The sequence below is a fragment of the Sphaerodactylus townsendi genome, linkage group LG08, assembly GCF_021028975.2.
Source record: "Sphaerodactylus townsendi isolate TG3544 linkage group LG08, MPM_Stown_v2.3, whole genome shotgun sequence".
NCBI lineage: Eukaryota > Metazoa > Chordata > Lepidosauria > Squamata > Sphaerodactylidae > Sphaerodactylus > Sphaerodactylus townsendi.
Window position 1 is genome coordinate 68,199,080 of NC_059432.1, and position 20,321 is coordinate 68,219,400.

Here is a 20,321-nt window from a genome sequence, read left to right on the forward strand (position 1 = left end):
TCTTACCATCCAAGTTGTTGGCTGTGTTGAGTGCATGAAGCATCTGTTCACACCACTGAGTAAATCCATCCTGGGCTTTATTAACTCCTTGGAACAGCTTCAACAATTTTTCTTCTTCTTCTACTTTCTTGTTCTGCCGGGTTGTAACACCTACAGATTTGCTAAGACAATGAAACACTATGTGAAAGCAGAGTAGAAAGAGAAGAGATACATTTCCCACAAACACACGCTGCATAAGATGGGGGATTGGTAAGTTCCAGCAGTCTTAAAGAAGTTCTCCCTCTGAGGTGGAGGACATCTTTCTGGGTAATTCCCAGTATTCACCAGGGAGGCAGGAACAAGGTCTTTATGTTTCCTGTAGTCTGCAGCAATTACCCAAAAAAAATCAGTTCTTTTCCTGCCTCAGGGGAGAGCTAGTTGCTGTGCTACCAAAAAAATCTGCCTTTATTATATTTCTCTTGTTTTCTCCTACTTTTCTTAGTTAATCTTTATCCTTCCTCTATCTCTCTTGTCTATCACCCTCTGTGATTTGTCTTCATTCCTGTTTCTCACTATCTCAGTGAGACACAAGAACAAAAATAAAACACATGAAATATAATTATCATCTGCCTTATCCCTTTAAAATGACAGAAATAACTTAGAAAGCATGGGACATTAAGAGAAGCTGGCTGCATTGAACACAGAATTAATAGAGTGTTCCCTTCCACTGAAAGAATTCAGAGCCCTTCGGGGATTGGGCGGTATATTAAGTCAAATAAATAATAATAATAATAATAATAGATAACAGATCTGAATCTCACCAATGAAAGGAAGAGGTGTTTACCTGATGCTAGCATTGCTCTTGTTTTTATTGGTTGCATTACGAGGTCCCACTTCTTTTACAGCATCATCCCAGAATCCCATGTTGGAGTTTTTTGTATCAGCATTGCTCCAAATATTGCTGACAATATCTGATGACCACTGGCTGTTAGGATTGGTATTTAGAGAGCCCCATACAGAATTGCCAATGCTGGTGTGCAAATTAGAATGTTGCTGGAACACAAGAGAGAAAGAGAACGTGCTTATTGAATTAAAAAGCAGAAGGCTCAACTAAATAAGTTCTAAAACAGGGTAAAGATATTTGGGGAGATTGTCTCACGCTTTTTTTAAAAAAAACTAGAAAATTAGCAACATTACTCACTGTCGTGCTGCGGGACCTGTTTGGCTGGTGCTGCTGTTGCTGCTTCTGCATCTGCCTTGCCTCTTCCTGCTGAATCTCCAAGAGGGATTTTGTAGTGCCTGCAGGTTTGGCAACATTTCCCCAACTAGACAGTTTTTGTTGCTGCTGTTGCTGCTGCTGTTGCTGTTGCTGCTGGAGAGCTTTCATTAGTTCATGCTGCTGGCGCCTTTGCTAGAAGGTAAATTAAATGCAGAGTATTCCAGATTCTTAATATATATGGGATAATCGGTCATCACTTGCTACAAAAACATTTTAAGTAGGGCTCAATAAATATTAATAGAAGTGTTTTGTTGTCTACATTTATCACAGACTCATTAATTAAGTTGAACACTGACTTTTTGTCCAAGAGCAGTTTGAATTTATACCCTGCTTTTTTCAACTGTAAGGAATCTCAAAGTGGTTACAAACTCCTTCCCTTCCTCTCCCTGCAAAAAAACAACAACAACATTTGAGGTAGGTGGGCTGAGAGAGTTCTGACAAAACTATGACTAGCCCAAGGCCATATCAGTAGGTTTCATGTGTAGGGGTGGAGAAACAAACCTGTTTCACCAGATTAGAGTCCGCTGCTCATGTGAAAGAGTGGGGAAATTAAGCACAGTTCTTCAGATTAGAATCCACCACTCTTAACCACACTTTACCATACTGGTGTTCTGAGTACTGGTGTTCTGAGTACTTCTATAATGCATATACCCACCTACACTTCCTACTTGGCTTTCAAGCCAACAACAATGGAGAATGCAAAATGGTAGAGTAAATGACCTCTTCTCAAAAAACAATTTTTTGAGCTACACAGTGAGGAGTGCATCTGCTTGATCTTTAAAATTCACAAGTCACCAGGATGGAAGGACAAGACCTTTTACCCACCAGCTGGCCCAAGAATCCCTATGCAGCCCCCCCCCCCCCCAACTCCTCACAGCTCCCTTGATTCCCGCCAACCCCAGGATGGACCCAAATGACCGGGGGGAGGTATCAGCTGTTTTGGTAATCTTGCTTTTGCACAAATAACACCCAAATGCTGTCTGGTCTCCCTTTTTCATCTTTTAAAACCCAATTATTCATAAGTTTTTCTACATTTGAAAGTCCTGCAGTTCTAATTAAATGATTTTTTAAGAGAGCTAGGGAATTTGGGGCTAATACAATATGGGCCCTCAAGCAATTTCACTAGTACTGGACAGCACTTCTCATTTTCAGAAATCAGAAACTGAGAGGTTTGCTATTATCTTTTTTCCCTCTACTATTTTTTTAAAAAAACTTGTTCTTAAGAAAAAAGGGAAAAGGAGAGCAATACAAAAGAATCATTACAAAATTTCAAAAAACACAAAAGGAGAAACCTTATCATTCCACGGCATTACAGTTATCCCCTTCCACATGGTTGGGGTTAGGGGCACGGTGTCCCCCACAATCTGGAAATTCATGTAAATTGTTCTGATCCTCCCTTTGTACCAGAGAATAAATCTGGATTTTTTTTCTTTTTCTCTTATTTCAAATTTTAAAATTAAAATTGCATATTAAAATATAAAATATGCTGATATTATACAATACTAAACATACATGTTATGATTTTGGAGTTTCTAAACCTTTTGTGTGTCATTTGCTACCCTTGACATGTTGTCTGCAGCTTCCACACAACTCTGAAAAAATTGTTAACGTATCTAGGTGTACTGTTATATTAATGAATCTATTATGATATCAGTTGGTTGCCTGTCTACAAGGGCCAAGAGGCAGGGTGGGCCAAAATAGCCAAGTCAAGCTGCCAGGCATATGCAAGCCTCGGGGAAGGACTAGCTTACTGACTTATTGCAAATAAGATGTGTAAAAGCAATTCTTCAGCATTCTAAAAAAATGAAATGAAAAATATAGAGAAAAATTGGCTAACATCACAAAGAGCAACAAAAAAGATCAAATGCAAGTCTGAGTTACACTGATGGAAGAAGTACTATTTAATGCCTTTGATTATTTTAATGGGGCTAAGAATTGGGGTATTGGGGGAGAAGAGGAAATAACTGAAGACATAGGAAGGAGGGACTGAATTTGTACCCCCGTTGCTGCTTGTTTTCTCTTGTATATACTGTTTCATTTCTGCCTGTGGAACTTTATTGGGAAGATCAGCTGAATATGGAAAGTTTAACACATATCACAGTGACCTCTAACTGCTACAAGCCGAAACTACAGGCAAATCAGCAACCCAGGAACTGCAGGTAAGCACAGATAGGTTTCTTAATGGCAAGAAATTCAAGAACGTTAAGATTCAAATGTCTTTCAGAACTTGGGAGAGATTCTTCTGAGGTATGGGTAACAACAATTACTTTAAGTAGCTATCGGAAACTTATTTTCTGAGTTGTGAAATTTACCTCTTCTCGAAGCTGCCGCTCCCTCTCTTCTTCAAACTTCTGGATCTCAGCTAATGACAATGTTGCCTGGGACTGACATGATCTTGAATTAGATTGCTGACCCCATGTTGATGAAGAAGGAAGCTGGAGAAAAAGACCCAGAAAGAGTAAATTGTTTTGTTTAATGAAGGAGCTAAGTACCACAACAAAAATAAATTTTCATCATTTTCAGCTGAGGAGACAACTCCTACCCAAAAAGAATTCTGTGACACCAACAAAACACAAGTCTCTAGCTCTGGAAAACAGTGGGCTGCAAGCAGATGACTCCTGTATAGTAATAATACTGCTAAAACACATTCTGATGCTTAAACAAATGTTGCCTGAACATGTATGAAATTGTATTGTCGAAGGCTTTCACGGCCAGATTCAACTGGCTGTTGTGGGTTTTCTGGGCTGTGTGGCCATAGTCCAGTAGATCTTGTTCCTAATGTTTCGCCTGCATCTGTGGCTGGCATCATCAGAAGTGTATCACAGAGGGAAGTCTTTTACACACTGTGTATGACAGACTTCCCTCTGTAATACACCTCTGAAGAATGCCTTTATATAAAGACAAAAGCCTTCATATAAAGCAGTGGTGCGACTGTACTTGGAGTACTGTGTTCAGTTCTGGTCGCCACATCTCAAAAAGGATACTGAAGAAATAGAAAAAGTGCAGAGAAGGGCAACGAGGATCATTGAGGGACTGGAGCACCTTCCTTATGAGGAGAGGCTGCAGCGTTTGGGACTCTTTAGTTTGGAGAGGAGACGGCTGAGGGGGGATATGATTGAAGTCTATAAAATTATGCATGCGATAGAAAATGTTGACAGAGAGAAATTTTTCTCTCTTTCTCACAATACTAGAACTAGGGGACATACATTGAAAATGCTGGGGGGAAGAATTGTTCTTATGTTCTTAATGCCAGCCACAAGTGCAGGCGAAACGTTAGGAACAAGATCTACTGGACTATGGCCACACAGCCCAGAAAACCCACAACAGCCAGTTGAATCTGGCCGTGAAAGCCTTCGACAATACAATTTCATACATGTTCAGGCAAAATTTGTTTAAGCATCAGAATTCTTTGTCACGGCCACACAGCCCAGAAAATCCACCACAACCATGTATGAAATTGTCTGACTGCCTGAGCAATTCGCTTTTGTTCTTACAAAGGGCTTATTCTCAGGGGTGCAACTAGTTGACAAAGCAGGTCTCAGCAAGAATGGAAACACTGATGGATAAAATCAAGCTGTCCGCTGACCGAGACTAGATCTATCCTCATACACCTATCAGTTTTCCAGGGATGAAAGGGTATAAAAAGGCAAGCTTTAGCAACAGAACTGTAAATTTTAACACAATCAGCAGGCAGATTCTGCACTAGTTTGGGTTGTGAACACAACATTTACAGGAGTGATTTCGCATAAGTAGGAAAAAGTTTTGGTACCTTCATTTGTGCAAGTTGCTGCTGCTGTTGCTGCTGCTGCAGTCGGCGCAAAGCTTCCTGTTGCTGCTGCCTTTGCCGCAGAATTTCTTTCTGGCGTTGGAGTTCCAGCTCCTTCCGCTTTCGTTCTTCTTCTTCAAGCCTCTGCCGGGCTGCTTCCTCTTCCAAGCGCAGCCGATTTTCTTCTAGCCGGCGCTTTGCCTCCTCTTCTTCACGAGCCCATTTGGCAGCCTCCTCTTCCTTCCCAAAACAGAAATAATATGTAAAGTCTCAAAGTGGCTTTAATACTTATTTAAAAAATGGTTTCCTTTAAAAAACAACAACCTGTATCCATTACACAGGATAAATTAGACAGATAAAAGCCTTTATTTCAAATAACGTTGCTTATTCCAAAACGTTTGTCTGACGGAGTACTGCAGACAACTTATTCCAGAATACCCTCCAAGCAATTCCTTGAGTTCCACTTTTTCATTTTTTTCATTTTACAATCCACATTTTAAAATATCAGTTTTTCTGATGCAGAATCTTTGTAAACACTCAATCAAACAAATCAAATTTAAATGGTAGATGATATTTTAGCGTTACTGAAAGCTGTTTCATAGATGTATGAGGAAGAAAACAAGGGCACACGTGGGTAGGTAGGAGAAAAAAGAACAAGGTATAACAGAGAGCTGTTTATTCGACCTTTTAGGTCTCAAGCAGACACTTCTCTGGCTCACACCCTAGACCATCTGTCCAAGTGGGAGCCAGAGAAGTTTCTGCTTGAGATTCCCTGACAAATTGCGAAACACAGTGGAATTTGAAAGGTGGAATAAACTGATCTCCCTTAAAACTTGTTGCTCTTTATTCTCACAAAAGTATGAACATCCCTTACAATGAAATGCATTAGGCTGGATGTAAAGATGCCTGTCAGCATGTGAAAATGGCAGACCACTGTGCAAGGAAAGTGAAACCATTTTCAAAGAAACCCTTCCACTGCCTGGCAGAAGCAAGAAATAAAAGAACAGTGATGACCGTACATACTTTTGTGCAACTGTTCTTTGCTGAAAAGTAGTTCTGCTCATGGCTCTTTGGAGTCTACACATTGTATTTGAGGTGATGTGAAACAACATAAAAGCTCTACAGCTGGTGCCAAATCAAGCAGAAGCAGTAAAAATTTCATATTAATATCAACTGCTCATATATATATATACACAAGTGACGTTCGTTGCAATCACCAAGTGCCAATCAAATGATTCTGAACAAGGCAACACTGCTCCTCCTGTCACCTGTTTACGAAGCAACTCTTCTTGCTGTCGTCTTTCCTCTTCTTCTCTTCTCCTCTCCTCAAGTCTTCTAAGTGCTTCCTCCTGTTGCTGCCGTTCCTCTTCCTCCCGCTGCCGTCTTAGTGCAATTTCTTGTTCCCTCTGTCGCCTCAGGGCTTCCTCCTACACAGACATATAAAGATGTCAGTTAAAAAGACTAGCAAACATTATTCTAGCACAATTGTTGAGTGCTGGTCAAACTTAGGGCTGACTTATGAAACCACAAACATTTCAAAACACATTTTGTTAGATTTTAAATTGCTCCTGCTTTATTTTGCTACTCTTGAGATCATTATCAAAGACAGAATCATTAATACTTTAAGAAATAAGACATGGCAGTTATGTGAATTCAAGATGGTGATGGTGTAAAGAACTCAAAAGTTTTCAACGACTCTCAATTGTATCTATTGCTTATTCTTTACACTGAGATTAAAGATTCCAGTTCAAGTGTGCAAAAAAATTAAAAACAGCACCAAAAACAAAGTTCAGAATTGTGATTGTGTCTTTGGTCAAAATGAGGATTTTTCACATTTGCTTTGGGAATACCCTTATACCTGATCATGAGAGGAATGTCTATTTCCAATACATTTGTGTGTTTCGAATACATTTATGTGTTACAAAATATTTTCTCCTTGAGGAAGGCTTAAATATTGCTAATTGCATAATTTTGTTTATCCAGCATGAACCTAAACAAATCTCTTTTTGATCTGTATTTAAGTTGGTTAAGTAGAATACACGTTTTTGAAATATGTATACCAAAATATGGCTTACACTGGGTATAATGTTTTGTGGTTTATGTAATAAAATTGTCAGCTTCTATGTTTGCAGTTTTACTGAATGAATACTAGTTTATTAACACAAAGAGAACCCTGGCGTTTATCAGACAAACTGGGATTTTAAGCATTCTACAGGAGATATGAAATATGAGAGAGGTATAATGACTAAGGTGTTTGACTGGGATCTAGAAAACTAAGGTTCAGATCCCCACTTGTGCCATGAAAGCTTGCTGGGTGACCTTGGGCCAATCACACTCTCAGCTCTGATCCTGGCTAGTATTAGGATGGGACATTTCCAAGGTATATCAGGGTTGTGACATCAAGAACATAAGAACTAGCCTGCTGGATCAGACCAGAGTCCATCTAGTCCAGCTCTCTGCCACTCGCAGTGGCCCACCAGGTGCCTTTGGGAGTTCACATACAGGATGTGAAAGCAATGGCCTTCTGCTGCTGCTGCTGCTCCTGAGCACCTGGTCTGCTAAGGCATTTACAATCTCAGATCAAGGAGGATCAAGATTGGTAGCCATAGATCGACTTCTCCTCCATAAATCTGTCCAAGCCCCTTTTAAAGCTAAGCATTCTACAGGAGGTATGAAATATGAGAGAGGTATAATGACTAAGGTGTTTGACTGGGATCTAGAAAACTAAGGTTCAGATGCCCACTTGTGCCATTGAGGCAGACAATGGCAAACCACCTCCAAATGTCTTGCCTTGAAAACCTTCTGGGGTCACCATACTTCAGCTATGACTTGATGGCAAAAACAAACAAAAAACCAGGAGATGTCCATTTAACATAAAAGCAAACAACACTATTTAACTATTTTGGGGACATGTATGATGAATTTTATATAAAATGGACCTCATATTTACATAAGAGATGGAACAGGTAAATTAATTTCTGTGACTGTCTCCACACATAAAGCCATGAAAACAGGTTCTTGTTATGATATCGCTGTAACATTTATAGCACATTTTTGAGAAATCACCTGCTTCCTGCGTGCTAGTTCCTCCTCTTCTCGCCTCTTTCTTTCTTCTTCTTGTCTCCTAAGGAGCTCTTCCTGTTGCCTTCGAAGCTCCTCCTGCCTCTTCCGCTCCTCTTCTTCTCGTTTGGCCCTTAGTTCTACTTCTCTCCGCTCCTGCTCTAGCTGAAAGTACAGAACTGGTGTTGGAAGTGAAGTCCACAGTAAGTGAATATCTCTACAGCATATGGGGTGATTCTTGCTCTTATATTACGAACTGGCCACCTTTAATATAGTCACTGGCTTAATCTGCTAGGTCCATGGTGGCGAACCTTTGGCATTCCAGATGTTATGGACTACAATTCCCATCAGCTCCTGCCAGCATGGCCAATTGGCCATACTGGCAGGGTCTGATGGGAACTGTAGTCCATAACACCTGGAGTGCCAAAGATTCGCCACCACTGTGCTAGGTAATGTCTTCTTTAAGTTGTGTCCATACGATTTCTTGTAAAAACAACTAATCTTCATGTGACAGTGAAATCAGGCATTATGGAAATGAAAGCAGTGATAGACTACGATCCCAGAGCTGTAGAGCTCCCTTCATGAAGAGCCTCGACTGCTGTCAACTCTACTAAATTTTAGTCACCAGGTAAAGACACCCTCCCAATACTTCTACGTGACTGACTGTTGTCCCCATGTTTTCTTCAGCCTCAGTATCATTACAGTCATACTTTCTAATATCTGTATTTTTAACTGAATGCTAATTTAATCTAGCTGCTTTTTATTGTCTTTAGATCCTCTTCATGTTAATTTTCTGCTCTTTTAATTTATGTGTTGCTGTTGTTTTTATATCTGCTGACAACCGTTTGTGTTTTATGATATTTTTATTGTATCAGTTTCTATTATAAACCCCAATGGAACTAGCTTGGAATATAAACATGTTAAAATGGGTTAACAAACAAACAAACAACATCTGCTCCTGAATGAACAGTCTTCATCACTTGCTTTACTCCCAACTGTGGCCACACAGGTCAGGTCACTTATTTCGAAATTGGAAATGACAAGAGGTTACAACTAGAATTGCCAGTGATATGTATCTACAATGTCTTACTTTTGCAGCTTTGGCCTTTTCAAGCTGATGCAATTGTTCTAGAGCTGGTCCCTGAGCTGCAGTATCAATTGGGAGATCCCAGACACTGCTTCCTTCCCAGACTGCAAAACAAAGGGAAAAACAGAATGTGTACTAATGAATATTAAATCAGGAGAATATAAATGTGTAGTTGTTTATATTGGCCAGTTCACTGATAATTTAGAAGTATCACAGTACACAGGAAGGAATCTAATCTGGAGGAACCCTTCTGTTTCTTGGACAGGACCCCTAACTTCTTTGAAAGTCTAAAAGCAGAAAGATCCAGATAGATTTTATGTCCCAAGGCAGATATGTTTTATCTCACAGAAATAGCAGAATACGTGAACAGGCAATAAATATGCATAAATAAACACCTGAAAATAAATGCTGACTAAAAAGATTCTAATTAACTATAGGCTTGTTAAGGACAGATAAAGTAAAATAAAACACCCAATAGGCTAGAGGCAGATAGCCTTAAAATATCTACTTCAGCAGCAAATGTAAATGAAAATTACCACCGAACCTGCTTTCTTTCTCTCATATTTCAAATACATTCTTCCCCTGTGCTCCAAACGACTTCCTCTGAGCCACACTCTGATGTCCAGCAGAACACTGATGTTGCATTTTAGTCTTTGCCGTAGAAACAAAATTGGGGAAACTGGAAGAATCCCACTTTACAAACTGAGCCTTATGTCCTGCCCCTACTTTGTGCATTCAGAAAATAAAACCACTTTTTTTCTATGCAGAATTCAGCTGATATTGTCAGTAATAAAAATGTCTCCACTTACTCCAATACAAGCTGGAACCGATACTTTATCGAAAAACAGTTTTTTAAAGAGACTTTAATATAAAAATAGTCACAACTAGTTTCAAACCTGTAGCCTGTGGGGCTGCTGCCTGAAGTTCCCAAATAGACCCCGTGTCTGGCACTGTCACAGATCTTGTTACAGGTGGCACTATGTTCTGCTCAGACTTCCTGTAATGTAAAGATGATGATTTGGCATGCTGACCTCAAAAGGGCAGTTCTACTCTGCATCTCAACGGACCTGTTTTAAATGTTAACATTGTCCCTGATCTCTCTTTTCTTAGTAGACTGAACAGCATAATAAGGTATGACTATAACTTTCTTTAATTTGAATAGTGTCCCATCAGCTTCACAAAGCAGCCTTCTATCAAAACTGACTGGCATTTCAGCACAAATTTTTGTACTGACAGTGGTGAAAGGTAGAATGTGTTACAATAAATATAGGGACAGGACTAACACAACGAAACCATGTAACACCAAGCTTTCACTCAATTTTGTGTGTCTCATGCCACACCTGAAATATTGGCATATTCTTAACAACACTAAATCAAAGTACTTTTGAACTAGAACTAACAGCCACTATCTGTCACAGATAAGGCATTTTATACATTACATATTTACATATACACCTATGTTTTTTTAACTGTTCATAATTTAAAATGTTAATACAATAAATATGTCTGCAAACTACAAGTGCTCCAGTGATAATTGGCTGCAGCTTCCTGCTGAGTAATAAACTGATTCATATGTGCAGTGGCTCAATGACCAGCATCCTCACCTCATCTTAAGTGCCTGGAACTGTTGCAAGAGGAGCGCCAGCTGCTGCTGTTGCTGAGATGAGAGAGCTGCTTTTTGCTGTTGCGCCAGTGCATATTGTTGTCTTTAAAAGAGAAGGAGGAAACGTTTAGTGCTTATCTCCAGAATGATTCTGTTACTCTATCTCTTGTAGCTCATAATTGGTTTTCATTAAAAATGCAAAATAAAATTGCCAGGTCATACTCCAATATCTCATGTCATAATTTTCAAACTAGAATGTCCACATGAGGCAAAGACACAAAGAACACGTGATGCATAACAACTTAGCCGGAAATGACCAAACACCACAGGAAGAATTTCTCAGGTATCTATTTTCAATGAACAGGATCTTCGTATGCCTCCCCATCCCCCCATCCCAGATACAAGGAAGGACGAATGTTCACTATCATACCACTTTAAAGGCAGGTGGGAAGATACAGCTAAGCAGATACTTTTATAGTGCAAATGGCAAAACAACCATGTGCGACATGAACAGAAACACAAAGACATATACATGCCAGGCACTTCTACCTCAATGCCCTCAAAATCACTCCATGTTGCGCAGATGGCCAGTGCAGTGTGCAGGTGTGGCAGCTCTACCAATGTTAATATCTACTGACCCTGAGTTGAGCACAGATAACTAAAGCAGCACAAAAAGGTCCTTAGCAGATCTTTTTATTGACTTACTGCATCAAAAACTGCTGGTACTGGATATGCTGCATTTGGTACATGGCCGTGAGTTCCTGTTGTCTAGACAGCCTTTCCTGGTCCAACTCACCCTATGGATAAGAACAAATCAGTAACTGAGCTTTGGGGGCGGAAATATCAACTTTCTGCATTGATGAGTTTCCTGGTGTGGAGGGTCAGCTCAGTTACAACCCAGTGTTAATACCCAGCTATGGTATATAGAAAATGGCAGTATATCCTCTGTACTAAAACCTAGTTCTGCACCCCAACACCTCAAATTCCGGAATAAGAAAGCTGACCTGTGACTCGTACAGTGATCTAACACTGACAGTGACCATGAAGTTTTATGTATTGAATATGTTTACCAATGAAACATCCAACCTTTTTTGCATTATATCTTATCTCAGTTTTAGTTATTTTTTATTTGGAAAAATGTTATGCCACCTCTCCAGGAACATGCCTGACATAGCAGACACAATAAAAAGTTACCAAACTGAAAGATATTAATTAAAATTCAGCATTAAAAACCCATCCAAGAATCAAAACATGTACCATAAAACAGACCACTGACAGCTTCATACAGCATTTCTGGACTAGAAGACATTAAATGGGCTGCCTTCATTAAAAGCCTGGGTGGACAGAAGTGTTTTGGCAAAGTGGTCTCAAGCAAGTCTTAAGGGAATGGTCATTCTACCTGGTTACTATGGAACAAGAGTCAGTGCCAGGATTGGAAGATTTCTCTCTTCGTGCTGTATTATGTAATAGCCAGTAATTCTGAATTGTTGCCTTGAATGCAATATCAGAATATCACTAAATTTTGAACAGCTGCCAAATTAAGCTATACTTCCTTTACTGTATGGGACACCCAGTTTCATGTCTATCAAAAACAGGGGCAGAAAACATTTCCCTAAAGGCCACTGCTTTTCTGGTAGCACAAAGCAAATCATAATATCAGCAAGTACATGAATAGAATTGTTCAAGTAACAATAATCTTTGCAATACCCCTGGACAGAAAGCCAATATTATTTCCACACTGCAGATAAGAAACAGGCTAAAAGTGTGCAGTTTGACTAAAGCCAATTACTAAATTTGTCACTGGGCACAACTTGAACTGGAAACCTCGCCAATCACAGCTCATTACCTTGATCATAACGTTACACTGTCTCATATAAACTCGGCAGTTTCCTGCAGATGATTATTAAAATCTTTCATTTTAACTTGGTGATTTAAAGTTCATTGTTTTACACCTGACGTTTCTCAAGTATTTACCAAGTGTGGAGGGGGTGCTGGACCTGGAGAAAAAGGGACCCTGCCCCACATCTTCATGATGTCTCCAAGTGGCTGGAAGGTCTCATCACAAGCTCTTTTTACCAATAGAGACATTGTGAAATATCCAGCCTGGAACCACTCCGTCATCTCCTGATTGCTAAATGGACCTTGAAAAATCACACAACAACATAGGAGTCATATATTTTATAGAGTCAATATAAAAAAAAACTCCAGTAGGTTCTGCGTCAAACTGTTACAGCAATCATAATATAAATAGCAATGTTATTGGGGGGGGGGGGGCTATAAAAATAGCAACATTTTCCCATCAACAATGGCCGTGTATGGCTAAAGGCAGCCCATTGTGGCTTGCACGCTGAACAAATTGTGGCAGCTGAGATTCTGATGGACATTTTCTACACATATTCTTTACTACCCATCAAACCCAACACTTCTCATTCTGATCCAACTTTTAAGATGGTACTGATACTTTCTGGTACAAGTACACTACTTATGTGTACGAGATTATATTTAACTTTTCAACACTGCTTTGTAACAAAAATCAAAAGAGAAAGCTTACCCTGAATTTCTCCTTGCGGATCTTTATAGTACCACTTTTGCATGGACTCATGGAGTAACGGCACTGAGGAGCCCTTTGCTCTCTGATCCTGAAGTTTGGCTGCAAGTCTTTCATCATCTAGGGCACTGTCTTGCAAATATGCTACCATTTTCTCAGCTTGCTACACAATAAATTGAAACACAGAGGACTTTATGAAAAATACCTTCAGTTGGTAGGTGCAACGGTAGAACAGAAGAAAAAATACTCTGACCTTTGATCGGTTTCTTTTGGGATTGCATGTCTTGTGCCATGAAGTTGTTTCCAACTCATGGTGACCCTATGAATCAATAACCTCCAAAATGTCCTATCATGAGCAGTCTTGCAGACTGAGGGCACAATAGTGCAATTATTATAAGAAATTGAAGTCCTATTCTAAAATCAAGGAAGGTCAAATGATGTACCCAGGGTTACTCATTCAGGTCAATCTATGAATTTCTTCAATCAGTTCGGAAGCACATTCTTCTCTTGCTTATTTGGAATAGTGCACTCAATGGTTCCTATGCATATGGTGCTCAGGAATATACAGGTACTGTACATTGGGAACACACATTCTGACTGATCAAGATCCATGATAGGATATTGCGTTGGTTAGTGCTGATCCTTCTAGTGCCCAGATGTTTCATAGTCTCAAATCAATAATCAGCTAGTCTTGGATAAAACAAAAGGGACACTGTGGCATAAACTACCCTACAGATAAAACTCTGCAGCCTAGCTTTCAACTCTGATATTGAACCAAGGATATTTTTGTTGGATTAGTTTATACAAGTATTCAAAGCAGAAAGAATAAGATGGTTAACTCCTCCACCGTGAGCTTCAAGGAGACAAAGTTTCAGAGTCTCCAGGAATCTCCACTGAGAAGGACCATTCTTACCTCCCCCCCCAAACACACACACCATTAAGATAATGGATAAGATAATCCTGTTGTATATATTCTGCTATTCTTTCTCCCCTCCCTAACTGAAATAGCAGTAGTAGTTAAAATGTGACTAGACTGTTATTTGATTTATTTGTGCTTGTGGTGCTTCAAAAAAAAATAAGAGGGCTACATTGAGCATAAAGAAGGAGTGGCAGGTGCCTAGCCAACAGTAACATGAATCAGGCTTATGCTCAAGGAAAGAGGTTTCTTCCTTCCAACCAAGCAACCTCCCATAGTTATTTAAAGTAGCAGATTCCAGTTGGCAAAAGTTCCACAAAATTTCCACATATGGGAAAGATTAAACACGGCTACCTCGAATTAAGATTAAACACTGCTACCTCAAATCTAGTCCTGACTGCTGTTGTGTCCCAGGAGTGAGCGTGCATGGCAAATTCTTGCCTATTTATGAATCTGTTAGCAGGTTCTTGACCTGCACAAGAGGAGGCCTTTGCCTCTATTCTGAGCACAGATAAGGAAGCAACAGTCAAGTCAAAAGTTTTGGTGTGCATTTACCTAGTACTGTGGGTACCAGCTTAACTATCAGAATGTGGCCATGGATTTAGACCTCTTCATTAGCAGGGAAGACCTCTGAGGTACAGAACCAGGTTGATCTTCCAAAATTTTTTATAAGCAACTCTCTACCTGGATTAAGAGGGTGATGGTTCAGGGAGATTTCTGGTTTAAAACTATGTAAGAATAAATAAAAATACTACCATTTTCATTCCAAATCCAAGGGAGACTGACAAACTACATCATAAAGACAAATAACAGATCCATCTGACTCCATCACTGTTGGACAACCAGCTAGACTTTCTAGGAAGTCCATAGGGGGTACTAATATTGGAACTGACGTCTACACACTGCAGCCTCAGGTAGTGGCATCTGGGAGCAGTAAATTTGTATGCTAGAACCCTCCAACCAAAGTCTGAATCCTAAATTGCGGTTAGCACAAACTATGATGGAATGATGCTGTAGGTTAAATGCCTTAAATATACAATTATATACATCTACAGCAACAGGATACAGGCATACCCTGGTACAGGCTCTATTTTGCCATTAATTCCTAGTCACATTCCTTTGTTTAGCCACATAAGAATGTCTTTTACTGCTGACAAAGAGTCCATGTATGCACACAGATACTTTAGGATTACTAAAATGCCAAGTATTAAAAAGCTGAACTATACTTTAAAAAATTCCAGTGTAAGGCATGTGCAGTCCAATACTATGCACGTCTAATTAGAAACAAGCCTTACTGAGCCCAAGGCTTTCCATTTTAAAACTATTCTGTTACATACACATTGCAATAGACCACAGTCAGTTACACTTGAATATTCAGACAGCAATTCTATTAAATGGATTTCAAATGGATTCCAATTCGATTAATTGGATTAATTGGATTCCAATTGGATTCCAATAGTCACCCTTTTAGGGATGAGCAAATAAGAAATGTAGACCTGCTAATATATATGAATATGTTATGTATTTGATAGTTGTAAAGAAATGATCAGAAAACTGAAATCTCTTACAATATGTACTACATTTGAACTACTGGTCAATAAAGTATTATCTGTGTTATTCTCTTCAGATTTGTTAACAGAGACTCACTCTGCCTTTCCGCTCAATTTTTATTGCTACTTCTGTATACAGTGATTACTTTGTACATGATATTTTGAAACTGGCTCCCAATAATGGAGTATAACACACGCATATATCATTTCAGACATGAAGGATTCATAAATGTAAAATACGTAACCAACACTTTTTTTTCATTTAAAACATACAGCTGGCATGGGAAAGGTGTTTGTTTGTATGTATTTTGGAAAAAGGTATATCCAAATTTCTTACTTGAGTATCAGAACCCAAGTATGTCACACATAAAATGCAATATATGAGCTGCTTATCAGCCTTTTTATCAATCTCAAAATTCTTGCTAGTTTCCCACTTCTGATCAACTTGAAAATCAAAACTGGGTGTGATTCACTGTACTCACTAAACTCATCTGGTGTAGTTGCATTCTGGAACAAGATCTAGGAACTGTCTTGAACACAACAGTTAATCTAAAACTGAAACTCAATTTCTTAAGTTAGGCGTTTACCTTCTGAATAAGTAAGAGTTAATTTTCTCTTTCCATTCGAGAAACCCAAGGCAACACCATACGTGATGAGGCCATATCTGTTTAAATTTAGAATCTATTGGAAAATACTACCAGATTACAGAATTCATCAACCCTTAAAGATGGCAAAAGTAAAAAAAAAATCTTGTCTAAGAAAACACATGTCTCAGATTTACAAAGATATTTGAGAAATTTAGCTGAACCATCTCTCGACAGCATTTTCCCAGAAAGAAGCCCAAACTTCACTTCTGCATAGAAACCTGCGTTTAAAAAACTTATTCTGAGATTATTGTTCAACCCCTACCCCCAAACATAACTGTAAGGAATTTAGACAAATAAGTCACTCTTTTTCAGCTCCCAATACAGGACTGTTAAGACCTTTGGATGTCAGTGACAATGCGATCCCAACATGGATCATAGGAAACAAAATCTTTAAAATGACTATTATCTTGTGGATATTCACCATTGAACTTAGAAAGCATCAAGTAGGAATCTGCAAGGATTTGCTGGATAAATTTCTTTCTCCCACACTATTCCCTTCACTCAAAACCCCCCATAGCCTCTCCTTCCTTTCCTGACTTCTCTCCCTCCCTCCCTCCCATCCATCAGTCAATCTACCTTTATCTTCTTCCCATCTTCCGTTTTCTGTCTTACCCTACCCTTGGTCCCCTCTATCCAGGAAAACTATAGCAGTCAGGCAGTGGTGGTTGCTAGGCTGGGCCCAGTTGCACCTGTGAATGGCACACATTTTTCTAACCTCAGCTTCTCTGAATTACTTCCTTTTCCCCATCACCTGGTGTCCCCCATACCCTCAACCTTCACTGCTTCCTTCTGTCCTTTCCACCTACCCGCTTTTCATCTGCTCCTTCATCTCCAGCAATATTTTTCATTTACTTCATTTGTAGCCTACCTTTTACACAACGCAGATACAAGGTACATTCATTCTTCTCTCCTCCATTTTATCCTCAGAAAACACTGTGAAGCAGGAGTGAACTTGGAATGAAAAGCTCCTCCCCAGTCAACTATGGACCTACCCCCCAAGGAGGGAGGGAGGAAGAGTAAGGGAGAGTCTGCCTGACCTAACCCTCCCTCCCAAAGGTGGGAGGAAAGAAGAAGCAGTCTGCCTAGCCAACTGGCCAGGAGCTGCTTTCCTAGATTCAAGGAGGCTTCTGGCAGGCCTCTCATGGGACTCAGCTGGGCATTTTGCCTCACCTTGTAACGTCTAGCTTTGTTCAGGGCTCAGCCTGTCTGCCTCACCTTGAACAGGGCTCTGCCTTGTTGCTGCCTGACTCACCTTGCCCAGGGGTTGGCCAGGCTGGGTGCCACTGCCTACTTCACATCATTTGGAGTGGGCCTCAGCCTGGGTGCTACCATCTGCTTTGCCTTGTGCAAGGCACGTCCAGGCTGGATGCCAGAGTCTGCCTCATGGGAGGTGGTTGACTGGGAGCCAGTGTTTGCCTTGCCTCAAGCAGGCTGAGCCAGATGCTATCACCTACCCTGTCTCACTTTTTCTCAGGGCTCTGCTGAGCTGGGTGGTGTTTCTCCTGCCTAGCCTCAGGCTGGCTGGCTGGTGACTTTTCCACCTTGCACAGTGTTTGGGATAGTGTATAGTCGAAGGTTTTCAGTGTCAGAATCACTGGGTTGTTGTGGGTTTTCTGGGCTGTATGGCTGTGTTCTAGTAGTATTCTCTGCTGATGTTTTGCCTACATCTGTGGCTGGCATCTTCAGAGGATCTGGTAGCAGTAAAGCAAGTGGAATATATATGTATATATGTGAAATTCCCAGAGTGGGAGAAAGAACCCTTTGAAATTGTAAAAAGTGTTAAAGGTGCAGTTTGCAAGTGTAATTTGCATGTGTAAAGTGGAATTCCCCCATTTTTGCATTTGTATGTAACACTGAAGTTGCATAATCAATTGGTAAGGGTATTTGCATAGAAGTTTGCCTGTGCCTTTAAGTACTCATTTGCAATCCTTTTTTTTTTTTTTTGTATCCTGCAGAGAGACATCCTGAGTCTGGGCTCTACAGACCAATGGTTACTCTACTACAGACATCAGAAGAGCTTCAAGATCAAAAACAAACCACAGGAATAAGATAAACAGCCACCCAAAGGGAAGGTGTTTTTACCATCCATCACGGGAATCACTGATCGAATAGGGAAACTGATGAAGAAACATCACCTCCAAACAATCTTCAGACCCACCAAGAAAATTCAACAAATGTTACATTCAGCAAAGGACCAGAGGGATCCTCTAATTTCTGCAGGAGTTTACTGCATACCTTGCAGCTTGGACAAGTCATAAAGGGAGCATGACATGCAGTGTCCAAACACGAATCAAAGAACATGAAAGGCATTGCAGGCTAATTCAGCATGAAAAATCAGCAATAGCAGAATATTATAAACCAAGCTGGACACAGAATGTTATCTGAGAACACAGAATTCTGGACCACTCTGACAACCACTACCATATGTCTGACTATACAGAGAAGCCATTGAAATCCAAAAGCACGTGGACAATTTCAACAGGAAGGAAGAAACTATGAAAATGAACAAAATTTGGCTACTAGTATGTAAAAAAATAGCAAATAGCCAGAGTTAGATGAACCATGCATGTCATATGGTATCAAGTTTAATGATGCTTCTGGAAAAAACAGAATCAAGACAATGATTAATGAACACCATCAGACTCAGGGAGTCTCTCTGTAGGAAGCAAAAAAATGTTCATTTTTATAGTTTCTTCCTTCCTGTTGAAATTGCCCACGTGCTTGTGGATTTCAATGGCTTCTCTGTATAGTCTGACTTAGTGGCTGTCAGAGTGGTCCACAATTTCTGTGTTCTCAAATAACACTCTGTGTCCAAAGGATCCCTCTGGTCCTTTGCTGAATGTAACATTTGTTGAATTTTCTTGATGGGTCTGAAGATTGTTTGGAGGTGATGTTTCTTCATCAGTTTCCCTATTCAATCAGTGATTCCCGTGATGTATGGTAAAAACACCTTCCCTTTGGGTGGCTGTTTATCTTATTCCTGTGGTTTGTTCCTGATCTTGAAGCTCTTCTGATGTCTGTAGTAGAGTAACCATTGGTCTGTAGAGCCCAGACTCAGGATGTCTCTCTGCAGGAAGCAAAAAAAAAAAAAAAAGGATTGCAAATGAGATGCACAGGCAAACTTCTATGCAAATACCCTTACCAATTGATTATGCAACTTCAGTGTTACATACAAATGCAAAAATGGGGGAATTCCACTTTACACATGCAAATTACACTTGCAAACTGCACCTTTAACACTTTTTACAATTTCAAAGGGTTCTTTCTCCCACCCTGGGAATTTCACAGATATACATATATATTCCACTTGCTTTACTGCTACCAGATCCTCTGAAGATGCCAGCCACAGATGTAGGCAAAATGTCAAGAGAGAATACTACTGGAACGTGGCCATGAGGCCCGGAAAACCCTCAACATCCTAGTTTGGGGGCAGTGTTTGGGTAGGTCAGGCTGAGCCAGTCAATCAAAGGAATGGCAGGCCCAGATGTGGTTGGGAGACCATCAGCCCACTGAGATGTGCCCGAGTGCTCTTAATGGTCATGCTTGGCCCTGCCTGTGAAGTGTAAAGGCTGGGAAAAGGTTACCCAGTGAGTTTCTAGGGCAGAATGGAAATTTGAGGGCTTAGTTTGAAACTCTTACCACTGCACTTAGTTTGAAACTCTTACCACTTCACAACACTGGATGTCATGAGGTGCTCTTGAGCATTAGCAAATAGCCAGAGTTAGATGAATCATGCAAGTCATGTGGTATTAAGTTTATGAATGCTTCTTGCTATGTCCAATGGGCTCCATCAAGAGTCCAAAACAGTCCTGGAAAAAGCCCTCCCCTTCCCTCTTACTGACAGAAACAAAGCTTGTTGTTCTTATGGACAGCTGCATTCTGTGGT

General features: G+C 40.1%; 1 protein-coding gene across 1 annotated transcript in view; it reads right to left on the reverse strand.

Annotated features, from left to right (window-relative positions):
• GIGYF2 (GRB10 interacting GYF protein 2) overlaps nucleotides 1–20,321 on the reverse strand; it is a 98,880-nt gene that overhangs the window by 3,718 nt on the left and 74,841 nt on the right. Inside the window, 13 exon segments of the mRNA XM_048505068.1 lie at nucleotides 7–161; nucleotides 824–1,032; nucleotides 1,181–1,390; nucleotides 3,571–3,693; nucleotides 5,028–5,264; nucleotides 6,293–6,451; nucleotides 8,091–8,249; nucleotides 9,175–9,275; nucleotides 10,068–10,168; nucleotides 10,776–10,877; nucleotides 11,480–11,571; nucleotides 12,749–12,915; nucleotides 13,326–13,485. Of these exon segments, the coding sequence (XP_048361025.1) occupies nucleotides 7–161; nucleotides 824–1,032; nucleotides 1,181–1,390; nucleotides 3,571–3,693; nucleotides 5,028–5,264; nucleotides 6,293–6,451; nucleotides 8,091–8,249; nucleotides 9,175–9,275; nucleotides 10,068–10,168; nucleotides 10,776–10,877; nucleotides 11,480–11,571; nucleotides 12,749–12,915; nucleotides 13,326–13,485 (1,975 nt within the window).